General features: G+C 40.5%; 2 protein-coding genes across 4 annotated transcripts in view; one reads left to right on the top strand and one right to left on the bottom strand.

Moving 5' to 3' along the window:
* Nucleotides 1-2,773: 2,773 nt before the first annotated feature.
* LOC121504910 lies at nt 2,774-14,240 on the bottom strand. 3 transcript variants are annotated; one of them, XR_005991491.1, is made up of 6 exons: nt 14,107-14,240; nt 13,312-14,001; nt 13,095-13,229; nt 10,261-10,298; nt 7,262-8,384; nt 7,006-7,146 (listed from the first exon to the last, which is right to left on the bottom strand). XR_005991491.1 is itself a non-coding variant. In XM_041780010.1 (5 exons), the coding sequence occupies exons 1-5, from the start codon at nt 7,314-7,316 to the stop codon at nt 3,222-3,224; spliced, it is 1,047 nt and encodes a 348-aa protein (XP_041635944.1). In that variant the 5' UTR covers nt 7,317-8,247; the 3' UTR covers nt 2,786-3,221. The 3 variants fall into 3 exon arrangements, 2 of the variants coding, with proteins under 2 accessions (XP_041635946.1, XP_041635944.1); XM_041780010.1 differs by lacking the exons at nt 10,261-10,298; nt 13,095-13,229; nt 13,312-14,001; nt 14,107-14,240 and adding exons at nt 2,786-3,341; nt 4,487-4,527; nt 4,605-4,730 and having other exon boundaries at nt 6,442-7,146; nt 7,262-8,247; XM_041780012.1 differs by lacking the exons at nt 10,261-10,298; nt 13,095-13,229; nt 13,312-14,001; nt 14,107-14,240 and adding exons at nt 2,774-3,341; nt 4,487-4,527 and having other exon boundaries at nt 6,442-7,146; nt 7,262-8,247.
* A 4,385-nt stretch (nt 14,241-18,625) lies between these two features.
* LOC121504949 (NACHT, LRR and PYD domains-containing protein 3-like) overlaps nt 18,626-24,857 on the top strand; it is a 21,216-nt gene continuing 14,984 nt past the window's right edge. The window contains 3 exon segments of the mRNA XM_041780068.1: nt 18,626-18,753; nt 18,875-18,996; nt 21,588-21,674. Of these exon segments, the coding sequence (XP_041636002.1) occupies nt 18,626-18,753; nt 18,875-18,996; nt 21,588-21,674 (337 nt within the window).

Raw genomic sequence — 24,857 nt, 5'->3', positions numbered from 1 at the left:
GAAATTGATCTCTCTGTACATAAATCTTGTTCAGACTGGTCAATAGACAAGTTAATATTCAGTGAAATGGCTATGCAGGACCTTTATTTTGAAATACCTCAAGGCGGAAGTGGGAAGTGTTGAGTGCATGTCAGCGGCTTGATGCTAAACAGCGCTAATAGAAGATGATAAAAGTTATGAAGAAAATATGTCTGTTACTCATGTACAGCAGCATGGACCCAGATTTGATGACCAACACGCCGCCAAAATACAATGACAGGACGCAGGAGGAAAAAGATGCGTTCTCAGTTCAGCGTAATGAGTGTGCACCAAGCTGCAGTATTAAAACGTTTACTTAAAAGATCTTATTTTAAAAGATATTACTGACAAAAACACGATAATGATGAATAAAACAGATGATCAAAACTAATCTTCTGCTTTATACATTCTTTTATTGTCATTTTTATTCACTGAGGCGAAATCTACGCCTGATAGTCGATAGTCAGCTCCTTCGGCAAAGGCGGCAGGGGGATACAAATCCTACCGGGGGTACTTCTTTTGGCACGACACTTTCAGCGCGATTTTAGGGTTCCAACTGAAATGTGTATGTCATGATACGAGGAGAGCATATCAAGAATCACACTATATGTATTTCCCTTGTTGAAGTATTCCGCTATCAACTCAAGTTCCTCTTCCATGCCGGTAGACACTTGAAATTTCGCGTTGGCTCAGCTATTGCGGTAAGAAGTGTAAACAGGAAATGATAAATGACTGATGCCAGACAGACTTGGGTTTAGCCAATCACAAACAAGCACCGTGGTCCTACCCTTTCCGGTTTCGTGAAATGTATTTTGCGATGGGTGAAATGTTTTTGTGTTTTGTGAAATATATTTTGCGCTTTTGAAATATTTATTTCCTGTTGGCCTTCAGGGCCACCGTAGAAATCAGACGTTTACGGGGAGCTCTAACAATGTAGGCTATTATTTTATTGAATGTTCATTCAGTTTTCTTCTGTGGTCGTTCATGAAGCAGCGCTGCACTGAAATCAAGTCTAGAATTATGTACCTGAACTTATCAGGGTTTAGACCGTATCACATCTTTCCTGTGACTGTTTTCTGTGTTTTTTGCTCTGATTTTCTCTGATTAAACTTGTTGTGATGCTTCTGTTGTTGTGAATGTGCTTAAACAGCAGGTTGCTGACAGCATTAACCCCCTGCTGCAGAAATGACTGATAATGACGTTAACTCTGATGATGACCACGCTGCACTGACGTAGGCTATGTACATGTGATGCATGTGACATGAACGCCGTGGTGCACACTGGGAAATGGGGCTCCAACAAAAGCCACAGTATCATTTGAACAGAGGCGACATGTTTGATTTTCTGCAGTGTAGACTCAAAATATGACAACAATTTCTACACTCTCCATTTCTGCTTTACTATGTTATGAATGTCCCAACATTTTATTTATTATTATTATTTTTTCATTATTATACTTTTATGCACATGTCTTCATTACTGTATTTGAGCACTTGTCTGTTTGTACCTAATTGTTTAATAAAGTTTCTGGAAAAAAAGCATAATGGAGAGAGAAATAGAAAAAAATTCAACACTGATTTTAGTTGTTTCACTGATAAAATCTGACATGCCCACACATGTTGTTCTTACCAAAAGACCTTGGTATAAACTTATAAAACTGCTGGGTTTTAATGCTAGATTTTGTTTTTTATTAAAATATTAATAATTTTCATTAGAATCATTAATTTATGTAAACAGCATTATCAAACAAGACTAATAAATAACGAGGCACCACCCTGAAGACAGGGAACGATAACCAAGAAAGAGCAAATATCAGTAGCAAATATCAATGAATTAAAGATGTGAGAGCACACACACTGGCCTTTTCACCCCAGCAAAATAAAAAAATAAAAGGAAAAATGGCCGCCATTATTGTTTTTTTTGTTTGTTTGTTTGTTTTTTTTTGTGTCTGTCAAGCGACAAAAAACAAGTTACGCTGGTCATTTTCTTGATTTCCCTACAGTCAAATGCCCTTTCAAAATAAATTATACTTTGGTACCCTGACCCACCAGACTCCTGGACAAAGGTGGAAATATTGCACACAGATCAAACAGAAATCAGTGTGACACTACAATCCTGAACCCTGTTTTCTTTCCCCATCCACACACACAAACTGGAAGCAGAGAACTAAAATCTCCACCCTGGAAGGAATCATTTATCATAAATGATTCATTAATATCCATGTAATCTCGTCGTTTCAACTTTTTATTCCAAAAACGTGCACAATCCTTGTCTACTGTATTTAATGACGTAGAGACTTGCCTCTGGCAACATGGCGGCGACATCCACGTCCAGCCAGCCAGCCAATCTCTCGTCGCATATTATGTCTGTGTTCAGTGATTTGTGAATTTGGATCATAAATCGATTCATTCAGATTAATGTAACGTTATCGCTGTGCTTGTTAAGCCGAAAACTCGCAAATCTTTCATCTACTTGTATTTTTTTATGTGGAGGACTTTCCTCTATTAACATGGCGGCGACACACAGAGAGAACAACAAAGAAGACGTTCAGTTCAAGTGACTTCTGGTATTAGAAGACGAGATATGGCGGCAATTTTCTGATTCTGGTGATTTTTTGTAACACAAATAATTTTTTGTTTTTCTATTTTATGTAAAAAAAGAAAAAAAAGAAAAAGAAAAAAAAAACAGAGTAAGAAGAGTGTCTCCCATTTGTTGTGTCTGGTTTAAACAGGAAACAAAAAACAAAAAACAGGAGCACAAAACAAAGATGTTCTTTAGTTTCTGTAGAATTTAGACGTCATCTTTAGACTGCAGACAAAACTGGACCAAAAAATGAACATAAATATTTACAGTAAACTTTTTAAGATGCATTTTAGGGCATTTATGCCTTTATTCATAGAGGAGGACAGTGGATAGAGTCAGAAACAGGGATGAGAGATTGGGGGAGAGACAGACTTGAACCCAGGTCACTCGTGTACATGGAGACACGCCTTCACCACCAGGTCATCTGCACCCCTACAGTAAACTTTACCCAGAAAAAAGGAGACATTCCTGCTTCCTTTTCCATCAGATCAGTACATAGACAGATGCAGCGTCTTTATTCAGGCTTGTTTAGGGGGTTACATTCATCCTACAGGACAAAGAGAACATGGAGCTAAACAGAGAAACAGCGTTTATCTGCAGATTTAAAAGCATGTCCAGCTCTACTGCCTGACACTGGAGTACACACATTCAGTGGTGGTGTTTTCCCTCTGAGCTCTTGGTCTGTTGGTCCTTTGAGTCCTCACTGCAGCATAATGGAGGCTGTCTGCTTCTTCATAACCCTGGGAACACGGATCATAGCAGGAGATCAGTGCATTCATATCAAAGCATTAGATTCTTTTCTTAAAGTTTTTCACTGAAATGAATAGAAATTTTATTTTCTCAGATTGTAACAGGATGTGTCCTGTTATGGAGGTTTTCATGATGGCCTTATTTATGATGGCCTGATGGTTTAGAACCAGGCCGCGGCCCGATCCCCGGCTTGCTTTCACTCTGCCGACATCAGTCCGTGCCCTGGCCCACTAGCGTATGTACTCAGTCTGGTACAGCAGGTGGCGGTACGCACATAGTTGGTTTACAAGATCACAGTTTACTCAGTCCTGCAGGACTCCTGGTGTCGTCTAGCCAGATAAAGAGAGACTAGAGCAGTGTTACTGAACCCTGCTCAACCAAAGAGCCAAACTGTTGAAAAATACCTTTGCAAGAGCGAAAATCTAAGTGGTGAAAAGTGGCAATAAAAAAAGTTGATGCTGGCAAAATAGGTGAAAAAAAAAGTGGCCAAAAATGGGTGAACAGGGGTAAAATAGGCAGAAAATGGCAGAGACTGGGTGAAAAGTGACAAAAAATGTGGAGAAAAAGTGGCAGAAATGGGTGAGACATGACTAAAAATGACTTACAGGTGGCAATAATGGTAAAAAAGTGGCAAAAATCTGGCACATAAGCAAGAAAAACATATAATGGCATGAGGCACCTTAAATGGGCAAAAAGTGGCCAAAAAAAAAAAAAAAAGGCCAAAATTGGGCAATGAAAATATACAGACAAAAATAAAGGTTGACAGTTATTTTGAGAATTAAAGCCTGCTGTATAAGTGTGGGAAACAACAATGGATATTTCTGGGGTCGAAGTTTCCCTTTTTAATGGTTTTCTGGGGGAATCATGTTTCAAATTTAGACATAAAAGAGCCACAAATCCTCACTAAAGAGCCACATGAGGCTCTAGAGCCACACGTTGAGTCTCATTGGACTAGAGTCTGGAGGAGTCTTGTTCTGAGCTAAGAGGCTAGCTGAGCCCCTTTAACATACAACAAAACCCTTGATTTGTCACAAACAGGCTTTTAATTGATGCAGTGATTTACTATCAACCCAATAAACCTTGTGGAGAAACGATAAGTTTTTTGCACTTTAAAGGAGACAGTGATGATATTTACCTCTGCTGCTGCTGTGGTGGAGGCTGACCCTCTCTGAGACTCTGTCATGAAAAAGAAAACACACTATGAAAGCAATCTTTAGTGATAGCAGCTGTAAAATAGAAACAGAAGCACTGACCTGTGCTAAAACAGCTCCTTTTGTTCATGGTGCAAACTAAAATAATGAGAGCAACAAGCAGGATGCTGGTGAAGGCCAAAGCTCCACTTAAGAAGAAGACGAGTGATTCAGGAGGGTTCTTCTTCTCTGTGGTTAGTGAGACATGTGGAGGAGTTATGAACTTTCAGTAAAGCTAATATGAGGTAAAACAAACAAGGTGGACTGCATTAATCATGGTCTGTAGTAGGAAACAGAAGCACTGATTGTCTTTATCCACACTGTCTAGCTCATGTTTGAGTAATAACAGACTGATAGCCGTACTTTTATGCTCATACAGTGCTGTGAAAAAGTATTTGCCCCCTTTTATGATTTCTGAATCTTTTTTGCATATTTATCACACTTCAATGTTTCCGATCATCAAACAAATTTTAATTTCTCACAAAGAAAACCCACAAAACACTTCTATGTTTCTAAATGATGGTTTTATTTATTAAGGGCCCACAGGCAGCCGCATTAAAAACAGGCATGATTCTGAAGGTGAAATCACTGCATGGGCTCAGGAACACTTCCAGAAATCATTGTCTGTTAACACAGTTGGCTGTTCCATCTAGAAATGAGAGATAAAGCTCACATTTGTGGACATAAGCTTTAAGAAGAAGCCGTTTGTAAACCAGATCCAGAGACATCTAAAATGGACTGAGGCAAAATGGAAAACTGTTCTGTGGTCAGGTGAGTCAAAATTTTAAATTCTTCCTGGAAACCACAGACGCTGTGTCCTGCAGACTAGAGAGGAGAGGGACCATCCAGTATTTTATCATCCTACATCAGACAACAATGGGACAACATTCCTCCACCAAAACTCCAGAACTGGTCTCCTCCCTTCACAGACACTTACAGGCTGCTGTTACAGTGGTAAACATGGCCCTGTCCCTGCTTTTATGACATGTGTTGCTGCTATCAGATCAAAATGAGCTAAAATTCTCATGAAATGGTAAAACGTCTCAGATTCAACATCTGATATGTTGATAATTATGGATTTATGAGATTTATGAACCACTGCATTCTGCCTTTATTTCCATATCATAGAGTGTCCCAGCTTTTTTGGAATGTGGGCTGTATTAGACAAAACGTTACATTCTGATGTGGTGTCAGTTTGGTAAAATGACTTTTAGGCTAAGTTTAATTGGAGGTTATCATGATGTGTTCAAGTGTAATTTCAAAAGAAGGACGTTTTGGTGAGAAAGTTGAATAATTTTAATCAGAGCTAAAAAATGTTTGACAACTGAGTTATTGTGCTAAAACTTAGTCACTTTTATTCATTACACTATTTGCACTGTCAAATTTGCTTGGCTTAATATTTTCTCAGTCTGTTAATATTTTCATCGTTACAAGGTGTTTGGCATCACAGTACACATCATAACACACAGTTTTATTGGTCTTTGCTGGTCTAAGATGTGATTGTGATCTGAATTTAGAGGACAAACATACCAGAGCATCCCTAGATTTTAGAAACTTTAAACCTCAATATAAGTCTCAGAATCTACCTTAAAGATCCAGTACTGACCAGGCTTAGCTGTTACCTTTAGATACATCACACTGAATATACTTGTCTTACTGTCCTCATATTGTTTTTCTGCAAGCTAGCCTCTCTTTTCAGATTGAAAGGGACAAAAGTAACCTTGCCTTTATCAGCACTCTAAGACTGGTCTTGATGGGAGCTCTGGGTTGATCCTTTATACAGAAAACCTTTCAATAAGTAAGAAACAATAAGCTTATGGTGATGGATCTCTAACTTCAGGTTTCCAGTTTCCACCACAAGTAAAATGTTGGTAATTTCTTGCTACAACTTTGCACTTACCTGCTGAGTCCACTATCGTCCCGTTTCCAAACAGTATGTGTCCACATGTGGCCACGGCGCAGTAGTAGGTCCCAGCATGAGAAAGATTCAGGAGATCCAGTGGCAGGTTGAAGACACAGGTGTTGGTTTCTGTGTTAGGGTTCCTCTCACACTGATCATTCCTGCCTCCATGGGTGTAAATGAGTCCTGGATGAGCTTCCTCAGAGTTTCTGAACCAGTAAACACTGTGTTCTCCATCACAGGTCCCAGTGTGGACTGTACAGCTCAGAGCTGCAGAGCTAGTCTCTGCTGCTGACTGATGGACTAATGCTTGGATGGTCCAGCCAGACTCAGATATTCCCCCCTTAACACTTAGAGTAGTCCCGTCTGCAAAGTCAAAATTGTAAGCATAGCTGCTGACGCAGTAATATGTGGCTGAATCTGAAGGGATTACATTTGAGATTGTCAGGTGATTGTTACCGTTTCCAGACTCCAGAGTGAAGCGAGGATTGTCCTTGAACTCCTCACTAAAATCACCTTTTATATCATATTTATAAAAGGTAGAGACGAGCCTCGGGATCTGTCCTATGGTTTGCTTGTACCAGAAAAACGCTGCAGAAGCTTTACCTTCATAAAAACACTTGAAAGTCACATTGGCGCCTAAATCAGCTGATATGAAATCACCCTGCTGTCGTACTGTCATAAGTTTGGTGCCAGTTGTCAGAGCTGCAAAGAAAACAGACAAAGAAAGTTTGAAAGTAAATGTTTGTAAGATTTAGCAGTAAAAGGAAGAGACTGATGATAGAAAGAAAAAAACTGCATCAAAAAGAGGCAAACTTACCCATTCTCCACAAGCAAAAACAAAGCAGGTGAAGAGCTCCATTCAGAGCTGGCATGGTGATCAAACATCTTCATGAAAGTAGAGACCTTTCATACAGTACATCCTCTTATGTTAGAGAAGGCTGCACGTGATTGGCTAGCAAGAAGTGACTCTGAGTGAGTGACCAATGAAACATGAGCATTTGTGAATGCTTGAAATCACAGTTCACATGAAAAGGGAAACAAAATAGACACCATACTGCTGATTTCCTCCAAGATTAGAGTACAAACATGCTCTTAAGATAAAAAAGTCAATTAAAACACCATAAAAATGAACGTTTAAAGAGTTCTGCAAACTGTAGTGAGGCAAAAACCTCACAAATTGTACATTACAGTGTATAATAAGGATAAATGTGCCTAAGGAAATCCCTGTCATCAGCTGTTTTTATGTTGGTTTTCATAGCCAGAGATGTATTTGTAATTGACCTTTCTGAGTATAAATGTGGCGTCTCAACAGGATGTGTGTTACTTGAGCATACCTCTAGAGGGAGCACCAGAGAGCTCAGACCTTTTGTACGTGGTGTCACACTTCCTGTTTCCCCCCACTTTGATGGAAAAAGGGTCATGTTACTCACTGGAAACCAGTGTTAAAGAAAAACTGTCCACATGTGTGTGGGGCACATTCTGCACCCTCTGAAAGTTTGTTTTGTCAGTATAAGATGCATATTAATCATTTAATGAAGCATTAAACAAAATATTTTCAATAGCAGAAGCTCTGACTGGGCTAACTCAGACATAGAAACATAGTGCTCTACATTTCTGTTAAAGTATAAACACATTACCCTCTGAATAAGCAAATAAACATGCCTGCTAAAGCTCGGGTTTTATTGTAAGCCAAAGTTTTACATTTAGTATACAGGTCTAAGCCGGTCAGAAACTCTTGTTATTATAAAAGCTGTACATTATTTAGATTTATCAAAAAGCTTGTATAGAAAGAAGAAACAAATGTAAAATGTGCAGCTCTACTGCCTCACACCAGAGTACACACATTCACTCAGACTGGGGTCTTTGAGTCTTGTTGATCTGCTGTTGGTCTTCTTCACTCTCAGTGCAGCGTAATGGAGGTTTTCTATCTCTTGGTTATCCTGCAATGAACAAACAACTTTGAGTCCTAATTTTATAAAACAAAACCAAATCTGCACATAAACCTAGAGTGGTCTAAAAGCACTAGCACAGACAATATTGTTGCTTTTGCTGAGATTTGCAATTTCAGTTCAAGAAAATGTTAGCAGAAGGTTGGAGAGGAATCTGGCTTTTCACTCCATTCACTCCACGTTCACAGAAGCAACCTGGGGTTTAGTGTCTTGCCCAAAGACAAACATCGTTGAACATGGGAGTGAAGGAGCGGGAGGTCGGTTGTCCCATAAACTTCCAAGTGCGGGACAACCAATTCTACCTACTCTGCCACAGTCTACCCATGAAAAATACTTATTTATTAAAAAGGCTCCTCAAATCATAAAAGGTGAGAAAGCAACAAGAGACGGCAGAGCAGGAACTCTGGATAACATGTGGGATAACAAGTGTGTATGTGTTTACTGATGTCCAAGTGTGCATACATGTATGGATGTCTGATGTCTGCTGCCAGGCTCTCTTGATAGATTGCCAAAAGATTGGCATACTTATAACCTTATGATTGTAATTTACTCACAGCCAGTCTGAGCAGCATTCAGTCTGCACCATTCACTCTAAAACACATAGAGGCACAAATGGCCAAATGCAAGAATGGGTTAAAGCTGATAAAACAAAGTGGCAAACAGTGGTAAAATGAGGGAAAAGCAGCAACATTCAACTAAAAGTGACAACAATTGACAAAAAGGAGCAAAATTGGGTTTAAAGTGGAGAAACAGTGAAAAATTGGCAAAAAGTGGCAAAAGGTAGCAAAAAAAAAACAAGTGGCAAAAAAGGGCATCCAATAGCAACAATGTGTTTAAACTGACAAAAAGGAAGTGACAAACATGAGCAAAAAGTGGGAAAATAGGGGACAAACAGCAGCAACAGTGGGCTAAAAGCCTTAAAAATTGATTTAAAAAATAGCAGGAAATATGGGTTAAAAGTGGTGAAACAGTAGCAGAAATGGGCATAAAGTGGCTAACGGTGGCAAAAAAGTGGTGAATAAAGGGCATCAAACAGCAAAAAATGGGTTTTAACTGGCAAAAAGAAGTGACAGTGAAAAAGCAGCAACAACTGACTAAAAGTGGCAAAAATGGGCAACACGGCAAATATGGGTTAAAAGTAGTGAAACTGTGGCAAAAATGGGCAAAAAGTGGCAACAGTGATAAAATAGGAAAGCGGTGCTAAAGCAGAAGCAAAAATGACCATAAAGAGGCAAAATGGGCATAAAACATCAAAAAATGGGTTAAAAGTGGCAAAAGGGCAAAAAAACTGCTAAAAATGTTTTTTAGTGGCCAAAAGAAGAAGGAAAACTAGCAGTAATCGTGTTAAAAAGTTGCAAATACATAAATCCAACATCAGAACACAGACATAGTTTGACTCACTTTTCAGCTCCAGAATGAGCTAACTGTTAACCAGGATGCTAGCACCAATGCCACTGATCCAACACACATTCATTAATGTCATTATTAACCACTAATGGGGAGGGCACTTTCTCTGGGTTTTCAGGGGTCCAGCCAGATCTGTGGGAGGTCCTGATTCACACACTTGCAGCAAAAGTTTCTTAGTAAAGCAGCAAACATTTACATGTAGATGTTGATGCCATTAGGAGTGATTTGGCTTGTGGTGTCTTTCCTAGAGACTCTACTGTGACACTAATGAGACTCAAGCTGTCTCTCTCAAAACTGAAAGTATACATATCTCTACCACTGACCCACAGAAACCACCAGGTAAGAAGACCTAACAGCTACTATAAACTTATGCACTGACATTTGATATTTTCAATCTCCTACACATCTTCAACTTTATTTCTCTCTTATTTTTATAAACTGATAAGTTAAAAACACTCACCACTGGATTTGGAGTGGAGGCAGCTGGAGATCCTGGGTCTGGTTTAGAAAAGAAAAAAAAAAAACATACTGATTGTAGTAAAATGCTTATCATTACCAATGTATGAATCTGATGGATAATTAACCAAAGCTGTATGGCATAATAACACAGAACATTACACAGAAACGCCTTTATGCCTTTATTCAGACAGGACAGAGGAGTCAGACACAGAGAGGGAGAGTTAAATGACATTCAGGAAAGATGCAACGGGTTGGTTTGAACGTGGGCCGCCTCTGTACATGCAGACATGACCCCAAGGCCTCTGAAGCCCCAATATAAAATATTTAAAACAATAATGTAGCAGATATGTATCTGAAGACAAAACAGACCACTTGTATGAAGTGTGTAGGAAGATCAGCCCTGCACATGGAGGCACAGTGGAGAGATAGTCAAAGAGGATCTTTGTTTTGGTCTTAGGTCAAGCATATGCTTGGTTTTTAATCTTTCTTTGACGATGCAGCATCATTGTAAATAGACACGCCCATGTGTTACTACAGGATACCTGTAGGGGGCGCACCAGAGTGCTGGAGCTGTATACAGTTACTTGTCAGAGTGGCGAGACAGAAGCTTCTCCTTAGTGCAAAACACATGAAAACCAAGCAGGCTTTCTCCAGTCAGAGTGACTGTCAGGTTCTTGGTCAGCTCTTTTACTGAGGCCATAAGGACCCGACTGCTCAGTTTGACCAGTGAAAGAGTCCTAGTTTTGTCAAACTTCTTCCATTTGAGAATTCTGGAGGCCACTGTGCTCTTAGGAACCATCAGTGCTGCAGATTTTGTTTTGCCTTCTCCAAATCTGTGCAGCAATCCTGTCTCTGAGCTCTGCAGGCGGCCCTTTGACCTCATGGCTTGGCTTTTGCTCTGATATCACTGTCAGCTGTGAGGCCTTCTATAGAGAGGTGTTGCCTTTCAAATCATGACCAATCTATTTTATTTACCACAGGTGGACTTCAGTCAAGGTGTAGAAACATCTCAGCAAAGTTAAATTCAAGGGTCTGAATAATTATGTCAATGTGATATTTCAGTTTTTGTTTTTTTTAATTTCATAAATTTACATATAGATTCTAATATTCTGTTTCCACTTTTTCATGATGGGGTACAGAGAGTGGATTAATGAGAATTAAAATGAATTGGTTGCAGATCCAACTTGCACCTTTTGTTCAGAGAAGGCTGATGGAACTTTTATACATTTGTCTTAGGAATGCCCCCCAGTGGCCAGATTCTTGAAGACTGTTGCCTCCAATCTTTAAAAAAATGTTCAGATCAAGTTATCTGTCACCTGTTACACTTTTTTTAAACCATCTCTCTAATGTTCGTTCAACAGTCAATAAGAACAGAAGCCTGTTAGCTGGTCTTACAGCAGCAAAGAACACTCCTGTCTTTCCAAATATGGCTGTCAACAAACTTGTAGAACGAGCTACAGCCAGAGTACATGGTGTCAAATATACCTCATATTAGACTTGGCTTTTGCGTTCTGCACATCTCAAAGCCTTTTAGGCTGCCGCTTGGGACAGTGACCTGGAATCTGGAATGGGGATGTTTCTTTCCCCCTTTCTTTAATCTTTTTTTTTTTTTTTTTTTTTTCTTTTCAAACTTTCTTTCCCTTTTTCCTAGTGGGTTATTAATGCTCTAAATCAATGTTCTAACACATAGCAGTATTACTTTTGGCTGAGCCGAGCCAAAGCAAGCTGTGCTGATTTACGTTTCCATCACCAGTTTGGCCACACAGAGAATAGCCCTGCTCAGGAGCAGGGGCAGATCCAGGATTACAACCGTTTCTGCACCTACTAATAAAAGTTTGGCCTTTTCCCCCTTTAATAGACAAATTCTAGACTTTTTGAAAATGAAAAACCTCAAGATGTTTGAAATATTTATCCCAAAAAGAGCCAAACTTTAATTTATTAACTGGTGATAGTAAAAGCATGCTGTTCTTATTGCCCAATCCAAAAATATGATTGTGTTCATTTTCTGCTCTCTAGAGAGCCATTAACCCATCACCAGAAGTCTGTTCTTTCACTTCTATGCTGGAAAATTCTCCTCTTTTAATGATAAGCATCAATTATTGTCTCTTTGATGATCATGGAAAGGGAGAGAGAATGGGAAAAGAGTGGCACTGTAAGTCTACAGTTTGACTTTTGCTTTAAAACAATGTACTCAGACTATGGATGAGATCAAGGAGGGTATAAAACACCTCTTTATCAGCTCTAGACGCACCCTCAAACAGGTAGCAAGATTGTGGTAGGAAAGCAAATGCCATGCCCCTCTGGGCAGCTGTGTCAAGTCACACCAAGGAGAGCGGTGCTCCTCCTTTCGGTAACTTCAACGTGCCATGATTGTTGGTGGCAAAAAGGCTGGTCTGAATATTTCAGAACCTGCTGATCTACTTTATTTTAAGCATTTTTACACACTGCTCTTGGGTTAATACCCAACCTCAACAAAACTGGACGATAGAAGACTGAAAAGCATTGCCTGATCTTGATTTCTGCAGTGACATTGGAATCAGAAGGTCAGAAACATCATGAAAGCCTGCCAGATCACTAACAACCACGGAACTTTTAAAACAGCCTTTATTTCCCGTTCTGGTGCTCAGTTTGAACTTCAGCAGATCTTCTCGGCCATGCCTACATGCCCTAAAGGCATTGGTTACTGCAGTTTGATTGGCTGATTAGATATTTGCACAAATGAGAAGCTGAATAGGCGTACCTAATGAAGTGACCGGTCAGTTTATGCATCCAAAGCAAAGTTAAACATCATAACTTTGAATGCATAAATAAAATATTCTATGACCTTGAGCTTACCTGTATGTAGGCAGCGGTTTCTTTGGTACTTCCTGTAGGCTCCAAACACCAGACTAACGACCAGAATGATGTTGAACGCCAACGCTCCAGACAAAATTAACACCAAGACAAAAGGGTCAGTTTCATCTGTAGATCCTGAAGACAGGACACATGAAAAGATTCAAAGGTAGCAATCACAAGTCTAATTTGTAAAAACATCCACTTTAATGTGACTTACGCTCCATGTCTGACTTCATCTTGTCTCCAAACAGGACATGTCCACATGAAACAACAGCACAGAGGTCAGCCTCAGCTTCAGGACCGGTCCTGTTCTTCATCGGCAGGTTGTAGCCACATGAGTGTACTTGTGTGTTGGCCTTTCTCTCACAGTCATCATTCCTGTCTCCATGGGTGTAGATCAGGCCTGGGTGAGCTTCCTTAGAGGTTCTGAACCAGTATACACTGTGATCTCCATTACAGGTCCCAGTGAGGATGGTACAGCTCAGATCCTCAAAGCCTCCAGATTCAGACTGACTGACCAAAGCTGGGACACTCAACCCTGAACCCCTCACACTCACAGTAGCACCCTCCACAAACTCAAACTCATACCCATAGCTACCTAAGCAGTAGTAGGTGGCAGAGTCAGAAATGGACAGATTTAGTATTGTCAGGTGATTTTTGCCGTTTCCTGTGTCTAATCTGAAGCGTGGATTGTCCTTGAATTCATTCAGGAAGTCTGCGTTGTCTTTATATTGATAGACGGATGACATGGGCTTTGGTTTCTCTCCCAGACTTTGCTTATACCAGAAATACATGACTGCACTGCCTTCATAGAAACATTTCAGAGTCACACTGTCACCAACATCAGCTCTAATGTAACCGCTGTCCTGTCGCACAAATATGGAAGATTTTAGATCAGTCATCTGAGCTGGAAGAAGAAGAGACCAGGATAAAGCAGGCTTAGCTTCATCAGAATCACACTAATGCTGACTATTAAGATGAGTTACTGCATATAAAAACAAAGACAACCTACCCAAGCCTCCATAGAAAAGACACAAGAGAATCAGAGCCAGCCTCAGGGGAGTCAGCATGTTGCTGCGTTGAATGAGGAGAATCTCAGTGCGTCTGTGCTCTTAAGAGGAGATGTAAAGGCTGCGTTTGATTGGCTGATCAGAAGTACCGCCTAGCTCCATCTAAAAGTGGAGACTGAATCTTCAATACAGGATGGACTTCACTGTAAAAGTTTCCAGACATGCTGCTCTCGCCTGATTGATTCACTCTGTCATATATTACATGAAAGTCAACAAAAACTGAGTGCAGTTATCTGTGAGTCTCATAAACCCATATTTTATTCACATTAGCACATAAACAACACATGTTGAAGGTGAGACTTTTTACCATTTAGTGAAAAATATTAGCTCATTTTGAATTTGCAGCAACACGTCTCAAAAAAGTAGGGACATGACCATGTTTACCATTGTGTAGCATCTTCTTTTAAAGGTCACATAGTTCACCCTTTAAAGACAAGTTTATATTGGTCTCAGAGGTCCCTAAAGCATGCCTGTGAAGTTTGTTGCTGAATAAACACTCCGGCATTGTATTTTTGCATGTATAAAAAAACCCTCTGTTTCAGCCCTGCTCAGAACGAGCTGTTTCTGTGTCTGTGACTTTAAATATTAATGAGCTGTCTGACTCCGCCCCCTGAACACGTCCCAGGAAATGGAATTGGCTTAATGGATGTAACTCTCCTGGTCAGAAGGGGAGGGCAGAAATTTATTCCAAGCAGGGAGGGACAACCCTACCTAGGGGGCGGGGCTAACTCGCCACATGACATTATGAGGGGGAAATCTGAGAACACCTTATTTCAGCACACATTTTCTAAAAGGTTGAGAAAGTGAGGAAGGAAGGAATGGATTTTTCTGATTCTTGGGGGGATTGTAGACAGGCCGGGGGTACAGATTTTTTTTAGAAAAGCCTAAAAAGTGTATTTTGCATAATATTTGACCTTAATAGCAGTCTGTGAATGTTTGGGAAGTGAGGACACCAGAAGGTGGAGTTTTTGGAGGAATGTTGTCCCATTCTTGTTATCTGATGTAGGAGAAGGAGATCCAGGAACAACACATATCTTAAGCTGGCCACAAACTCTTAACTTTAAGTACAACTTTTAGGATTTGCTTCCCCTAAAGTGGCATATCACAAGTCAAGGCTCAATATATATACATATTTTTCCAAATGATGTTCGTATTCAGTGTCAAAGTGATTATTATACAGTACTGCTCTCTACCACTGCAGAGCCTCCCTCACCTTGAATTGTAAATATCAAACATACTTGATATCAAGCATAACCATGACAACCAATAAAAGCATGCAGACTGGGCAGCGTTACTAATGTGTAACAGGATGTTATTCACTTTTGCAGTTCCCAAACTTAAACAGAACTAAAACTTTTATTTCAGCCAGGATTTCATCCATACGACCCACAGCAGTCAAATTGTGTATTCCAAACCGATACTTTCATGAATACGTTACTGCAGTATACTTCTGTTTAGTACACAGCACTAATATCGACAGGGTAGAGTTGTACCAAAACATCTACTGCTGTGATTGCAAACAGATGTTTGGCTAGCTATGCTAGCTTCATTTTTATGACTATTTACACTTTGTCAAGACCACATCTACTGTAGAGCAGTGCAGCTTGAGAAAAGTTTAGGTGTGCCGTGGTGATTTGTACAACCATATACAGCACTGTGCAGAACTTTTAGGCATGTTTGGACCAAACTGAAGCTGAAGTATGACATAGATGTGGGGAGTAAGCTGCCTAAGGGCAACATCTGGCTGGAAGGAGGATTGGCACAACCCAAGTAGTGCTCTGGATGTCTTTGCATGTTACCAAAGGGCAATGGGAAAATAATCTGTAGAATAAATAATAAAGTCCACACCTTTAGAGTGGAGTAAGGTCGAGTAAGCAGGGCTTATGGTACTGACCAGGCAGGTAGTAGGGTTATCAGGAGCTCTGGTTGTGCTGTGGATGTCCCAAAAACTGCCAGGGGTGTCTGAGCGTATAATCCAGGGATGAAAAGGCCTGACAGAAGAGACTCTGTTGAGCTTGACCTTGGCTGCTGAGCACATCATCCCACCATGACTCCTTATTACCCTACATGCCTTCAACTTATGCATACTACTATATATTATGTTCATGAATATGGTGTGCCTTGGACAAATAAAGTGTGAAAACCACTGTTCTACAGAATTAGATGACCATGTTATTACACATAAACCAAAATCTCAACTTTAATGCCTGATCAAATGTGTTGCCATACCAAGTAGTACAGTAGCTAGCTAAAAGATACTAACATTAGCTGGCACATGCTAACATAAGGTAGCATGCTAACTGTATACAATCATTCCAGAGCCAATCAACATTTCTGTCAGCAACTATATCACAGCAACAGTTTTTCACATACTCCACCTGTGCAGACATTCATTCCCAGTGGATTGACAAGTTGAGCATATACTTTGAGTTCAGGCAGTCCACTGAGTCAAGCACTGCCATTTAATTTAATAATAATAATAATAAAATAACTAGTAATAATAATCCTACTCAAGTTGCTTTTTTAAGCTGCTCTACTCTTCCTGCTCCCTCTGCAAACCACTTTTTTCAACCCTCCTCCACCCCAGCTCCTCCTTTATTCTGCAAAAATGGGCATTTCCTGCACACATGGACCTGATGGACCTGATGGACCAGAGCACATGCTGTAGTGCTCCACACTGTGCTTCACTGTGGATTGCTCTGCAGACCGAGTACACACCAACATTAGTTCACTCCTTTAAGTGTGGCTGGTCCAGAAATATTTGCAGCTCCAGATGTGATCTGAATTTCTTTAATTGTTCCTCTGGTGTTTAGTTGTAATAGTCTGGGCACTAGAGTAAAGCTAACATGCTGCTTTGCATAAAAACCCTGCAGAAGCTTCCTGTTTAAAACCACTGAGACAAAGACAGCAGAGGAGCTGTGAAAGACATGACGAGGTTTACTGAGAACCTGTCTTTGACTGTCAACCACACCAGGCTAAAAATAATCCTGATACCTCTGAGTCTGAGCAAACAATGAGCACATTTACAGTAAAGGGGGGCTGTGTTGGCCCTCACTATCTGACTAATGCAAGATGACAATTCTAAGGTTGTTTCTGAACCTAAAAGCTGTCATGTCTGCTGAAAACTAGTTGAGGGAATGATTACATCACACTGAGTTTTCCTCCATTGAGAACTTGAGCCAATAAACACAGCTGAGCAGTCCTCATGTTTTCAGATCTCTAGTTTAACACTAGAGCCATCAGTTAAAATGTACCTGGGGCTGTGCTTCAATACTGTCTCACTGATAACATTTTAAAGTCTGTCAGTCACTGACTTTTCCTAAAAGTTTGATTTGTTGCACCAATTGTTTGCAAACCTCAAAATGTTACAGATGGTTATTTATACCTAGAACTGCCATGCAGGTCAAATTTACCACATAAGAGAACCACTGATTTTCCCTTTGTTTTATTTCATGTTTTATTTCAGCATGGATCAAGAAAGATTATGAAGTGTCAATAGATATGATCAGTGCTTTGAGTTTAATAGCTGCTCTCAAGCAGTGCTATTATTAAAAAGCAGTGCACATAAATAATGGGTAAAATTTTGACCTGCTGGCTGTTTTAGGTTTGAAGAGATCCCAGATGGTGCTGGTGTTCCAGTGGATTTTATACAGAAACACGAAATCATATGGCAATAACAAGCGTAAATCCAAAAAGGATGAAACATTGTGTAAAATGTAAGTAAAAACAGAGTACAGAGGTGTACAAATCCTTTTCTTTCACCTATATTCAGTTGAATATGGCACAAAGACAGTACATTTAATGTTCAAGCTTCATTTATATTTTACATTCTTAACTTCCTGTATGAAAGTTTCCATTGTCATATTTTGTGCATCATAATGTATCATCATCAGCATCATACATTTTCAATGAGAAACAGGTCTGGACTGCCTGTTGAGTGCCAAGACTCATTTATTGTGAAGCCATGCTGTTGTAACTTGAATGTGGTTTGGCATTGAGCCATGCCCATGACTCAATGCCAGTTGAGTTGTTGTGCAACGTCTCACCACTTTTCTGCCACTATATTGTTCACGTCTCTCACTCTGAGCTTCTTTTTCATGCTTTTATGTAACACACTGCTGCCACGCTTTGTCACTCAACTGCACGAATATGAAACAAAGAATCGATTCGAAATTCCTGGAGGGTCCAGCCGAGTGTCTCAGACTTCTCCAAGAGGCTTATGAAGAAGATGTCATGAGTCTTCAAGTGGCACAAAAGCTTCAAGAGCGGCCGCGAGGCGGTGGAGGATGACCCCAAGTCAGGACGGCCTGACTTGCTGGAGAAGATCAAGCAAGATCTAGAGTTGGATAGACTTGGGTCTTCTAGTACGACCCAGAATCTCAGAGACAGATCCTGCAGTGGAGGACCACAAATTCACCTAGACTCAAGAAGGCGTGCGCGTCCAACTCAGAGATCAAGGTCATGCTGATCGCGTTCTTTGACCAGAAGGGTGAGGTCCATCATGAGTTTGGGCCTCAGGATCAAACAGTCAACCGGCACTTCTACCAGCAGGTCCTCGATCTCCTCCATGACTGGGTACAAGGCAGCAGGTGAGCTCTGTGGAGAGACAAGTCATGGCTGCTCCATCACAACAACGAACTCGCACGCACCACACCCTCACCCTCCTTATTTCCCAGATCTTGCACCCTGCCACTTCTGGCTTTTTCCCAGGCTGAAGACTGTGCTCAAAGGAAGTAATTTTGCCACTGTAGGAGAGATCAAGGCCACTGTGATGAGGGAGCTGAGAGACCTGAAGGAGCAGGACTTTGCTGAGTGCTTCCATGGGGACAGAAGTGAATGCAGAAGTGCATTAACTCTGGGGGGATTACTTTGAAGGAGTCATTTCTCTGTAGATTGTGTGATAAGTCTCATGTTGCACCAGAACCTGTATGCACACCTCAGTGTTAATGGTGCCTTCACAGATGTGCAAGTTACCCATGCTCTGGGCACTAATACACCCATGCACCATCACAGATGCTGGCTTTTGAACTTTGCATCTCTAACAATCTGAATGGGCCTTTTTTAGATGACTTGATGGTCATCATTTTCAAAAACAATCTGAAATCTCACTTTTCCACTTACGTTAGTCTATCTCTGATGAGCTCAGGCCCAGAGAAGTCAGCAACACTAGCAGACGTTGTTGATGTATGGCTTTTGTTTGCATAGTAGGGTATTAACTTGCATTTAAGGATGCAGCAACACAATGTGTGTGTGCAAGTGTTATTTTTCTGCACAGAGACTCACAGTTTCACACAACTCTGTGAGAAAACCTTGCAGAGGTTTTAGATGCTGTGGCCCGAAAGCCACAGGCCAGTCTTCCTATGCTGAAGCTCTGCTAGGAGTGATGTTTCCACCAGTGGAAACTTCAACTATGTAGTTCACACCACCTTCACCGCATGAGTGAGAGCTCACTGCAGAGAGTCGGCGATCAGTTGACACAAACAACCCAGGCTAACGTTTCTGTTAGAGGATATCTATAGATAGAAGGGGATTTTTATGTCTATTTTTATATCCAGACTATGAAACATCCTTAAGACATATTTTATTTAGAAATACAGCAAACATATTGAAAGAAGACGTCGTGTTTTATTTGCTCTTGTAGGAAAAGTAACCAAAAAGACAGACATTTTAAGGTAAAGGCCTTCTTTACTCCTTTCTGCTCTTAACCCTGGAGTAAACACAGTCCGTCTCCACACTCTGCCCTTGGCGATGTCGATCACTGCTTCTTTTCAGGCTCAGAGCAGCATAGTGCAGAACATTCTCATCTTGGCTCTGGAAAGGACAGAATAAGTCAGACATCTGTGGTATATTTGGCTGTTTTCATGCCTGTGTTTCACCTACCGAGCCCTCAGAAGCTGCAGGACCTGCCGGATGAGAAACACTTCCTGTAAATAAGAGTACAAGAATGAAAAGACAAGATCTTCGGGGAAAAGTTTAAACTGCCTGTGCTTTCACAGTCTTACCTTTGCAGACAGAACATGACTTTTCATTCACTTTGTATGTGAAGAAAGCCAAGATGAGCAGCAGGATGATGGAAGCTGCCAATGCTGCACTCAGGCCATACACCAGGAGATGAGTGTCACTGGTAGAGCCTCCTGTGGAGTTAAGAGAAAATCATGACAAATATCCATTCATTGCATTTTGATTAAAACTCAGTGACCACTTCATTAGGTACACCTGTCCAACTGCTAATGAATGCAATCAGACAAATGCATGGTGGCAACTAAGATGATCTACAGAAGTCGAAGCCAAGCATCAAATGTAGAAGAGAGGTGGTTAGGAGAGTTTAAGCGTGCTAATTTTGGTGAGCATGTCTGAACTGCAGCCTCAGTTTCCTGTTCTAAGCTGACAGGAGTGACACTTGTGGTCTTCATGCTGCTGTAGCCCATGTGCTTCAAGGTTTGATGCATACTTATTTGAGTTATAGTTCCCCTTTTTACAGCTCGAACCAGTGTGGTCATTCCCATTCTACCCTTTCCATCAATAAGGCCCTTTCTTTCAGAGAACCACGACTTACTGGATAGTTATCTTCTCCTCACCATAAAAACTAGGGATGGTTGTGTGTGAGCATCCCAGAAGATCCAACAGTTTCTGAAATACACAGCCCATGTGGCACCAACAATCATGGCTGATAAAAGTCAACTTCCTTCCTCATTCTGATGCTCATGTTGAATGTCAGCACACTGCATTGACCTTGTCTACATGCCTAAATGCATCACTTACTTCCATGTGAGTGGCTAAGAAGTTGAACAGGTGTACCTAATGAAGTGACCAACCTATAGTTACATCTTAAAACATCAGAATATCATGGGAAAGTATTTTCCCTATAATTGAGTCAGAAATGAAACTTAAATGTCAACTCAGGCTGAATGATTCACACCTGACATCATCACTCACATCCTCTAAATTCAGCGGTCTGTTTAAGCTCGAAGGAGCTTATCTGATTGTTGATCTGATATTATAATAATATATCAATATTGATATTTATTATATTAGATATATCTAATATATATTATATCTATATGATATATAATAATATTATATATTATAATATATAATATATATAATATATAATAAAATATATCATTTAAAAAAACAATATATATCAATAATTGATATTCTATCTGATTGGCTGTTGGATGGAGAAAATTACTGTCAGGAGTTACAGGGAGAGAATCAGAGATAATGTAGTTGTGAGGGGATATGCTACTCAAACTTTGAGAGTCAGCCTGTCTGATCTATTAATTGCTGCATCACACCGGGCCTTACAGCTCGGCCCACCAGCTCTTTAGGGGCTAACCCCCTTTCAGTCTGATCCACCCAGATTTACTCTTCAGTAAAAAAGGTAAATAACATCCTCTCCAACTGTTGTTTTTGAACACAGGAGAAAAGAAGCAAGATTGGAAGGAAGATGTGCTGGAGTGTCTGGAGAGGGCTGAGGATCTTCTGCAGAAACTGGATGCTCATGCAAGTACCTGGCTGAAACTTATGGAGTGTGTCGTTGCAGCGTTGGAGGCCCGGGCCCAGAAATGAGGACATCAGTTTATGACAGAGGAATTAACCCTTCAGACTGAATGAACACATACACTGAAAGAGGGACAAACACTAACCTAATATTTAAGTAGGAGTTCTTTAAAGACTGCAGCTCTGCAACAGTGCAATAACACAGCTCCTTTGTGACTTGACCTTTTGACCTTTACACAACAATACTGATATACTGTGTAATTTCACAGTGCGGGGCTCATAGACATCCCCAGTATCATCTGACAGCACAGAAAGGTTGGAGTTGAAGATTATGAGAGTGCCGTCAAATTTAGACCATATCAGAAAACCTTTTCTTATTTTATGTTTGGTTTTTGTTTGTATTCTTCAACACAATGAACTCCAGCCATCTCTGTCAAGATTTCTCCTCTCATTGCACCAATAAACACAGTAGACACTGTATGAAACATGTTGATGACTTATTTTAATTTCTATTTAAATGACGCATTCCCACACCATCAGAAACAGCCAAAAAGGCATAATAAGGAACAAAAGTGTAATTTAATAAAATCAGCTAACACACCATCAGAGTCTGACAGGATTTATTTAATTAACCCCTTGTCAGCTCAACATCAAATAACTATTTATTACCTCTTTTTTCTACTGGGATCCTTGGTGGTACTGTGTAATGTAGGGGCTAAACAGCTTCAATCTATGGGCAACAATGTCAGTGGAAAATGTGAATGACACTTATAAAATTCATAATAAATCCAAAAGTTGTGGACAACAGCATGTATGTATATAGAATGTATCTGGATATGAGGGTGCAACAGGCTTTATGCTATAAAGGAGGAGGCTGGGGTGGAGGAGGTTAAGCTTTACGCTATAAAGGAGGGGGCTGGGGTGGAGGAGGTTAAGCGTTACCAGCAACAGCAGCGTGGTACATCAGCATTAATGCAAGCAGGGATTAGAGAGAAGTACATCATGTCTAAATACACCGCTGGGATGAGAGGAAGAGCTGTGATTGGCTGTGGGGGCTGGGAGGCAATAATTAGGATCAGCTGGCTGTCAGCTGATCACAGCTGGGTACATGACTACCGTATCCTGCATGAACTAGGCTTCAGTTTTTGCTTCACTCAGGACCAGGTCTGGACTGCTTGAAGGCCAGTCTAGTACCTGCACTGTTTTACTGTGAAGCCATGCTGTTGTAACTCATGCAGAATGTGGCTTGGTATTGAAATAAGCAGATGTAGTCTGGGGGGAAGCATGTATTGCTCCAGAACCTGTATGTACCTCTTATCATTAATGTTGTCTTCACTGATATGTAAGTGACCCATGTTATGGGTACTAATACACCCACACACCACCACTGATGCTGGCTTTTGGAGCTTTAATCTTGATGGTTCTTTTCCTCTTTCACCAGTGTATATTGTGAACTTGTCAAACTACAGCACACTTTTCAACTCAAGTCAAGCCATCTTAGATAAGCTCTAGCCCAGAACGGTTGGTGGCTCTTCAGGTTGTTGTTGAATGGACTTTATTATGGTAATACCATATCCCTAGGTATCAATAAATAGCTACAGTATTTCTCCTACTACGTTGGGCCAATCAGGCAAACGGTGGTACCCCTGGGCAGACTTATTCACTATTACACACCTTACTTCAGCCTCAGTTTTTGTCCCAAACATGCCTAAAAGTTCTTCACAGCACTGTATGTACATTTATACACGCGCCATGGCCTGGCACCGTGCTGGGTCTTTTCTAAAGTTAAACCCTTAAACATGCACTGCTGGTTTTAATGTGATCCGAGGCAATGTAAGTTAGCCATACATGCTATATGCTACAGCAGCAACATCAGGCACAGTTTTTAAAAACATTTAAACTGATCTAACCACGTTGGATGTGAGCTGTCCTGATGCTACTCAGTTTACCTGAGAAGTGTGAAAACAATACCACTTTAAATCACTTCCAGCACCTGTGTAATAGCCCTTTTTGAGACTAGAAGCATTTTGTTAAAGGATGAATGAAACGTCTACAGAGGTACACGCTCTGTTCAACATGCTTGCACTTTGAAAAGCTTGGATAATGTGGCAGTAATACCGTATATCCATGGAAAATTGGCGAAGGTTTGTTCGCTCTAAAAGACAGACACTGACCAATCTTATAGTGTCCCATCTTTTTTGGAATTGTGGTTTGTATGTTAATGTGTCTTTTACAGCCTTGGTTCCTTAACTGGTGGGTCAGGAAGCCATTTTCTGTGAGTTGCCGATGTGAGCCTGGAAAAAATATGGGGCACAAAGTCTGTTATGTGCTTTTATTTTGAAGGAAATGTCTTCATCTCTTTACTGTACAGTGTTTGTTTGAACATTTGGCTATGATTGAAGAATTGATCAAATTTGGGTCACTGTTTGTCACTGAGGAAGTGGTGGTGGGTCCTCATGTTAAACCAGCTGAGACTGTTTTATTGTAGTTTCTAAGACATACTGCATGGCCCTGCAGAACAATCTTTGCATTTCACTAAGCATCTGTTTAAGCATGTGAGAAATAAAAATCTTTAATGCTGCATGCACCAAAGCCTGCTGAGAAGTGACAAAGGAGCCATAAACTGAACTCAGAACATCTCCTGTGCTAAAATGAGTCGTGCTGTAATAGTGAGTTGTGTTTATAAATATGCCATTTTTATGCAGTAGTGCAGAGAGAAACATGAGCATATTATGGAAACAGTGGCTCAGATCACACATAGTTGAAAGACTTCACACATCACATGCTTGTGTTGGACCGTGCAGATGTAAAAGCATTGTAAACCACACAGTCGACCTTAACCCTGCAACCATGAGCTTCTGTGTGACTTCAAGTCTTTGATGTTTGCTGTCTGTGTTTAAAAACAGAGAAAAAAAGGCTGTATGGCTTTCTTGTTTTTTCCTCAGTAGAGAAGAGACACTTCTGAGCAACACGTGTCTCATATGAACCTGAACTTCCTGGATCGTGCTGCTGAGGAGAGTTGTTTACTGTGGTTTTCACAAGTTGCAGCAGTGTCCTTTCACTGTCTTTACAGCTACGTGCTCACACTGTCCTCTTTTCCTAATGAATCTTGATGTGATCTTTTATTTAACAGTTTAAGTGACTAAAAAATAACTTCAAATCTATCATTATTGATTTTATGAATCTAAGA

The sequence above is a fragment of the Cheilinus undulatus genome, linkage group 22, assembly GCF_018320785.1.
Source record: "Cheilinus undulatus linkage group 22, ASM1832078v1, whole genome shotgun sequence".
NCBI lineage: Eukaryota > Metazoa > Chordata > Actinopteri > Labriformes > Labridae > Cheilinus > Cheilinus undulatus.
The sequence above is the reverse complement of the archived record's forward strand: the minus strand, read 5'-3'. Positions and strand labels throughout refer to the sequence as shown.